At 40.2% G+C, this 8,226-nt stretch overlaps 1 protein-coding gene across 7 annotated transcripts in view; it reads left to right on the forward strand.

The window, feature by feature from the left end:
* RUNX1T1 (RUNX1 partner transcriptional co-repressor 1) overlaps positions 1 to 8,226 on the forward strand; it is a 112,191-nt gene that overhangs the window by 101,469 nt on the left and 2,496 nt on the right. For all 7 annotated transcript variants that reach the window (XM_032696208.1, XM_032696248.1, XM_032696238.1 and 4 more), the window contains one exon: positions 6,639 to 8,226. This exon is cut by the window's right edge and continues 2,496 nt beyond it. In XM_032696208.1, coding sequence (XP_032552099.1) covers positions 6,639 to 6,914 — 276 coding nt within the window. In that variant the 3' untranslated portion in view covers positions 6,915 to 8,226. The remainder of the gene's footprint in view (positions 1 to 6,638) is intronic.

The following is an 8,226-nucleotide window of genomic DNA, read 5'->3' on the forward strand; positions in this document are numbered from 1 at the left end:
AGTTAGGGTGATGCTTCTCACAATTGCCTGTCTTTTTTTTCCCACGGGTGACTCCTGTAATAATGGACTGGCCTTTTCCTTCATCTTTGAGGACAAGATATTAGTTTACCAGTATTTGAAAGGTGTTTCTTTGGTGATGAGACCTTGTGTTTTTTGAGTTTGAGGTGTAAAACTACACATTTGCTTTGGTGTTCATTCTCTCCCGCATCTCTCTGTGGATGTCCCTCCTCATTTGTCTAGGTTATAAGTCTCCATAAACCTTTCTCTGTTTACAGCTTTCAGCAGAACACTTCCAGCAACACAGATGCCTGTGTACGTAAGACACTGGAGTAAAATTTCTAGGGCTAAAATATTTCCAGTTTCAAATATGAGACTGTTGAAATGCAGATTCTGCAGTCTTACAGGTCTAGAGGGGGAAGGCCGAGCATCCCTCATCATTTCTTATCCTTGGTGGGACATTACACCAAGGCCTGCAAGACAGCACAGTGTAGGCTGCTGTACAACCTCTATGCAGTTCCTGACAGAGAATATTTCTCCCATGGGTGTCATTTGTTCCTTTGGCTGTTGAAACCATGAATGGAGATGAGAATTTGGCACTGGGTTTCTAATGTATCGGATATCATTTTCATCTGATATGGCCGCTCCCTGTCTATTGGCAAGGTTTCTCCCTTAGAGCTCTTCATTTGTTTTTCCGTAAAATGCAGCCTGGACCTAGCTGAGGCTTCTTGAAGCTGTTCTGGTATGAGAACTTTGTGGCATGATTTTTATTGCAGTCTGCTCCAGAGCTCAGAGTGATAACTAGTACCAAGGATTAACTAGCACACAGGATTTTTGTAATTTTTGTAATTCTAAGATAATATGCGGTCTCCTCATCCAAGACCTTTTAGGGGTCTCACAAAGATAAGTAGATTGGGTCTTTGATATTCTTTGTTGATGTTGTTGTTTTTGTGCGTTTTTTCTGGGTTTGTTTGGGGTTTTTTGGTGTTCTGTTTTGCTTTGTTTTTAACCCAGAAAAAGTAGCATCCCTGAGTGCAAGATTGTCTGCAAGAAAAAAGTGAAGTTGGGAATGTTAAACTGACCAGACCAAAATTATGGGAGCATAGGACAGTAAGAAGACTAACAGGAGAGGTGTGATATTTGGAAGTATCTTGACTTTTAAGAAGTGGTCTACAATATTTTGAGAATCACCACATTACATAGTATAATTTTCTAACTATAGAATTTCTAACCCTGACCTGATCTCTTGTTGAACTATTGCTCTTTACTTATGTTTGAATTGTTCAGCACAATTTAATTGGCAGTACCCCTGATTCAGTGTCTGTGCATTTACTTTCTAAAGATTTCCATAGTTTCTTCATATAAGGCCTTGCAAATGACCAGGATGTGTTTGAGATTTTCTGTTATTGAAATTAGTTAAGGACCAGCTAACAGAGCACTCTGCTGTTGGAAGGCAAAAGGACCAGGAGAAGTCCTACCTGTCAGCATGGCTGCTCCTGAACCACAATTATTTCTTTACCAGTTCCTTACAGATACTTTACAAAAGATGACCCATTCATCAGTAGTTGACTTGGCTGAGTACAGAACCATGTGTGAGCAACCTACTCTTAAATGACTGCAGTGCTTGCTTTGGCTGCAATGTACTGTTGTGCAAATCAGTTTTAATAGTAAGGGTGAACAGCTTAGCAAAGAGACTGGCTGCCCAGATTGTAAGAGGGGGTGGGATCCTCAAAACATCTGTCTTTCTGCTGTGGTATAAAATGCCACTGAAAAATCTGACACTCAGTGTTCTTCCTCACTTTTGAGTAGAATGGGGGCTGGGGACAGGGAGGGAACACAAATGTTTCAGTTCTCTCTACTTAAAGCAGATGCTGACATCTGCTCAGATAAAATGGATATGTAATGGTCCAACACTGCTTTTAGGAGATGTGTAATGTTAGGGCTTGTTTATATTGCAGCAGTTCATGTTGTATGTGAATATCACACTTACCTGACGTTTTGAAGACAGCTGGTTTCAATCTTTGATGACCAATCCATTGAGACCAGAACTGTGCCAGCAAAGCTGACTCTGAGCATCAGATGGTGTGATTCAGGCAAGCCTAGTTTTTAGGCTGGTATTAAATTTAATACTTGTGTCAGCTAATGTTTAATTTTTTTGGCTGAGCGTCTCTTGGAAAGTAGCACATCATCCCCTGCAGCGGTGGGTGGTACAGAGGCGCCAGAGCGATGTGCTCTGCGCAGGATCAGTCCAGATGTGAAGTGAACATTGTCACTGCCCCAGACTGCTAAGCTAAGCCTGGTTAGCCAGCTTGCACGTCTTCTCCATATGCTGCTCTGTACTTCTATTTTCAGGATTTAGCTACTCTTTGCTGACTCAAATGAACATTGATGTATTTCACACAATAAATAGTGACTTGGGCAAGCCTGGAGTGTTCAGTGATAGGTGTAACTTTACTAGAAACATCTAAAGGTTCAAATGTCATTTTGACGCAGCGTGGGAATTTCTGAAGTACCAATATGTTTCCCTTTCTAATGAGTCTTGGATAAAATTCTCATAAACAACTTTGCTAGGTTTTTTACTGCTATTCAGCAGCTCATACAGTCCTTGTTTACGCCACTGTGGTTTCAGTGATTTCTAGATGTTCCTTTTCTTGTGGTTAGCAGTGGTAGAGTTTTGAATGCCATGGGCATTGCAGAAATGGGAAAAATCTGTGTTCTTCCTACCCAGCCATGCTTCCTTTCATGGTAAACTGAGGAAATCCAGAATTTCTCAAAGATGACAGAGCAAGGGGGTTTTTTGTCTTACTTAAGCAACCTCTATCCTAAGTCTCAGTTGGAGATGTCAGAGGAAAGCAAATACTCAATTGTGGTTGACTATTTCAGAGATAAAAGCAATAGGATGGGCAAAATTATTGACAAGTGTGTGTTCTGGTACTGGAGACCACAGAAATGGAAACCATTTGTTTTTAAAAATTTTCATGATGGCAAACAGAAGTTTTTGAGTTCTGTTGTTTGAAGATGGAGGCTTAAATGCATGAGAATTAAGAGTTTGACCTAAGATAAGGCTCTGACCTAAGACTGATGTTCCTTGTCAGTTGAAAGAGGAGGATGAAATATGATCGGTGGCATAAATTCAGAGTGGGATTTCCATCTGGTGTAATTTAGCCCAATTTCATTGAATTAATCCATTTTCAAGGTAGAGAAGTTAAATTGAATTGTGTAGTCTGAGAATCTGGCCTTTCGTATAACCCCACTGGTTCACAGGCAAATCAACGCAGAGTTGAGCTGCAATCCAGTCCTCCTTGTAGTTTTAGCTACATCTGGAACTCTGTAGAGCACAAGCTGGAAGTGCAGTGTAGGTCACTACCTAAAGATGGAGATATAGACCAGCAGAGGCTTTGAGAGATCAGCTACTCCCTTTCTCAATCCATGATCAACTCCAGCTGAATCATTCCTGTAAGATACCTGCTTTATCTGTACTTTAATGATGGAGATTCTTCAGCACCTCTAGGCAATTTTTGCCTGTCCTTAACAGATGTTTGATCCCATTACTTCTGCTTATCTGTGTACACATAGATTTAGACATTCACTGCAGTGATGTCTGGGTGCTACTGTCCCCTCTCAGGCTACCATCTCACCTTAGGTTTAACAGTCCGAGTTCATTCAGTCTCTTCTCATAGCCTGTGTTTGTCTGACTTCTGATTATTCTGGCTTCCATTCTCCAAGTTCTTTCCAAGTCTTACTAGTCTTACTTGATTTGCAGTATTTGAAGTGCATCATCCGAACCTGGTCAGTGCTCTAGGCTAGATCTTGCCAGTACTAGGAGATAGAGAGTCTTAAATAATGTGTAAAGCAGTCCAAGTTGTGATCATATGCCCTTGTATGAAGATTGCCACCTTGTGACGTTGTGGTCACCTGTTGTCCAAGATGCTGTCTACACAGTTCAGCAAGGATGCTCCATTTTGCTGGTACCTGCTACAGCATCCCAGGAGGGAAAATACCTTGAGTATGTTCAGTCCCATAGTGAGCTCGAGCTCTGTCTGTTATAGCTCGATCTATTTGAAATACATGAGCAGCAGAGGCATGTGAAACACAGCCCAGGCTAGTAGCTGGCATCTTGAGCCTGGATTTTCTTTGGTAGAATTTGAGGCTATCAGCCAGCAGTGTGAACAAAAGGCATCTGTTTCCAAAGATTGCAGTGCCCAAGCCTGATCTTTACTGCTGTTTTTCACTACTCACACACAGGAAGGAGCAATGAATGACCACAATGGTGAGGGCTGTAGGACAGAGGGTTCCGCACGTCAAATCCAGCTACTATCACAGTGCAAGCTTCTCATTTTTAATTGCAATAAGTTGTTGAATAAGTGTGAGCTGTAACATTTATTTTGAAATTCTTGTATTTTATGTGCTCTTATTCCCACAATTACGCTAAAGCTGTAATGACCTGTTAAATTAGAAATAATATGTCCAATGGACAAAATCACATACCAAACAATGTAGGACACATTAAGGAATCACGTAAGGAGCCAGCTTAGTGCTTTGCCACTTCATTAAAATCTTGCACCTATGTATCACTTTTCATGTTCTAGACAGGCTGATGTGTATTTTAATAAGAATGTTGAACCCATACTGTTAAAATTAAATTACTATTTTCTGACATCAGGTCTTGGGGTAAGATACTGAAATACTGTATGGTGACTCAGGTCACATCTGGAGACAGTTCTGTGTGTGCAGATAGGCTTTCCTCAAAAAGGGAGGCAAAATGAAGGTTCCTCAGAAGCTGACCTGTATTAACTAAACAGATGCTTGAACAGGTCAAGTTTGACATCCTCATAATAATTCCCACACAATTAAACCATGCACTTCAATGTTGCTAACAGATCTGCATAAGGGAGTAATTCCTGCACCTGGGCAGTTACTGGCTGATTTCAGCATTATTCCATGTGGGGAAAAGTGTCTTTTCAGAAAAGTCTGCATGGGGAGGTTTTGTGTGTGTGAATTCGTTTTCAGGGGAGGGGATAAAGGGAAATAAGTGCCAAGCTCGGGGCTGGCAATTCAGTTGGAAACAAATAGCTAGGAGGTCAGCAAGCATGGCAGTAGGTGGAAACTCTGTGCAGGCACCATTGGAACAGAATTACACTGTATTTCCTGATCACAGTACAAACATTGAGCTGTTAAAGTGAAACTTTCATTAGTGTGATGCAACTGTAAAGAAATACTAGAATAGCAAAAGAAGGAGAATCCAGGGACATCACACTTTGTTATCTTTCTGGTAGCAGGATGAGTCGTTGTATCTCTTTGAAATGCTAATACAAACATGTCAGGTCATTTTGGTGTATGTGTGTATGTGTTCGTGTACAGTGGTCTAAATGACTTATAGTTATTTTTCATTGTGGAGATAAAAGGTGTTCAAGAATAGTACAGCTGTCCATTTCTAAAGGTGGATTTACCTCTCCAGCACTGGACAGAGTATGAGCAAAAAGAACCCAAAACAATGAACACTGAATCAAAACCAGGTGATGCCAGACAAGGAGTCTGAATTCCTGACGTTCAACTACCAGAAACATCTGTTTCTGTGTGTTGGTAATTCCACCTTTTTTTAAAGTGTTTTTAAAGATGGGAACAATTTTATGAATTTAAAAAAAAGTCTCCAACACATGTATCTGTAATTACCTGGTTTAGTCTGTGTGTTTAATCAGTATGAATTGAGAATGCCATGTACCTTTGATTTCAGTCTGAAAGAACAATTGAGCACTGGGCAGTTACTCTTCCCCCATCTGCCAGTACATGCCTATGCAAAAAGACAACCAACCAACCATCCAAAACAACAAAAAATAGCAAAAAGGGGGGAAATGGAACTAACATAGGGATATTTTCTAAAGAAGCCACTTGATTCCAATTAAATGTCTAATTTCCTTAAAATACTGTTTTGGATTTAGGTCTTTGTTTGATTCTGAAATTGGGAATTAGTTTTTAAAGTAGTTGAGGAATATCACTTAAGGATTGGCTGTGTTCCAGCATCCAGCTGGCAGAGCTATAGAGTGTGTTAAAGTGAATAAGCACACATATTCTTCAGTGGCTTCCCTATCCTGCCAAAGATTTAGGCTCTAGCTTAACTGTTCACTGCCAGAAGTGCCACTGAGTCAAATGGCATTACTCAGACAATTGAAACTGAAGTTTTCCTAGGGTGGTAAGTTTTACCTGTGTGTTAAGTCTTTTTTCTCCTTTCTTATCTTGCATTAGTCCCTCTCCACTTTTGGAAGAACAGGGGTTTTTTATGTGCATGTTTCATTACTTGTTTTAATAAATCTGTGAGAGGAGCTAGCTGAAGTTTTACTGAAATTTTCTATTAATCAGTATGCTGATGATGATGGCTGGATGTGAGGGCATACTTGGAGTTTGCATCATTAGTACTGGCAAATAGCTGCTTCTATTCTTGCCCAGTTTCTGAGGGCCAGAGTCCCCCAGGTGACCAGAGCTGCCGTAGAACAGGTTCAGACACCCAAGGTGTAGCACCTACTGATGCCTTAGCTGTTCTTGGGCAGAGGGTTGACTAGCAGTTCCCCGCCAGCTGTTTTTAGTGTAAAATTTAGGACACTAGCTAATTTCTCCCATCTCTCTCCCTCCTCTTTTGCTTCTAGAGTTGCTGGAACTGTGGCCGGAAAGCTAGTGAAACCTGCAGTGGTTGCAACACAGCAAGATACTGCGGCTCATTTTGCCAGCATAAGGACTGGGAGAAGCACCATCACATCTGTGGACAGACCCTCCAAGCCCAGCAGCAAGGAGAGACACCAGCAGTGAGCTCCTCCGTGACACCCAGCAGCGGGGCTGGAAGCCCCATTGACACTCCACCAGCAGCTACTCCTCGGTCCACCACCCCGGGAACCCCATCCACCATAGAGGCGACTCCTCGTTAAAACTGAACTCGAATCTCCGGAAACAAAAACACAGCAGAAAATGAAACCAATTCCTCATCCTCAGATGCGCAAAGATTTTAACTGAACTGTCATATTTCAATACTTCAATAAGAACTTACTGTATCTTGAGGTGGTAGAAAATACAGAAGGCCAGTAACGGGTCATAATGACTTATTGTGGATAACAAAGATATCTTTTCTTTAGAAAACTGAAAAGAGAGCAGAGAATATACACAAAATGATAGATTTGACCTCCTCCCTGTTATTTTCCAGTAGCTGGGATTTTAAACTAGATGACCTCATTAACAGATGCTTTACCAAACAGCAAACCAAGAGATTGCTAATGCTGTTGAAAGCAAAATGCTAATATTAAAGTCACAATGTTCTTTATAACAATAATGGAAATTAAATAAAAAAAGAGAGAGAGAGAAAAAAATAACCCTCAAGGGCATGAGCATTGGATACAGCAGTAGACATTTTAACAAGAAGATGAATGGCGTCCGTGGGTTACTGACTGAACTTTGAAGACCCGCATCAAAACGCGCAGATGTGCAGCAGATTGGAAGGAGACACAGATGTTCATTTTTTTCCTGTTTCTAAAAGAAATAAAATAATATCCAGGTCAACAGAATGAAAAATGAAAGATGATTTGCAGTGGGATGTAGGACTACAGCAGCAAAGAAAAAAAATGCCATAATACAAAAGGCTTTTTTTTTTTCCTTTTAAATACAGAAATAAGGGACACAGCCTGCAGTTAATTAGCATCCTGGCGGCTTTGACATCAGCCAGCTGCTCCAACTAAACCTTTCAACATTTCTTCACTTTTTTTGCAAGGTTCCACAGAGTATGACAATCGGGTCTATTCCAGCTCATTCATTTTTGTATTGAAAATTAATAATAATAGTTAATAACATGGTGGCTCCAGCCCCTTTCCAAATTCTTTCCACCCATCCTGTTTGGATTTTTAATTAAGAAAAAAAAAAAGAAAAAAAAAAAGAAAAAAAAAAGAAAGAAAAACCCCCTTAGTAGTTCTCTTGGTGTTAAAACACTTATGTCCTGTGAGGTTTCCCAATGGTGTTTTTCTTGTAAATGTGTTGGACAAATGTGAAGATGCATTGTAGTTTAACCATGCTCACATTTAGTCTTCTTTATTCCTAGTTGGTGAGAAACCTGTAACTTTCTATGCTGCTTTTATATCTGTATGTATTAGTGATATTTCTCTAGTAGCTTAAAAAAAAAAAAAAGAAAAAATGAAAAAAATTAAAAAACACCCTTTTTTTGTTTGTCCTGAAGAAAAACAAATGCTATCTATT

This window comes from Chiroxiphia lanceolata, chromosome 1 (genome assembly GCF_009829145.1).
Source record: "Chiroxiphia lanceolata isolate bChiLan1 chromosome 1, bChiLan1.pri, whole genome shotgun sequence".
Lineage (NCBI taxonomy): Eukaryota > Metazoa > Chordata > Aves > Passeriformes > Pipridae > Chiroxiphia > Chiroxiphia lanceolata.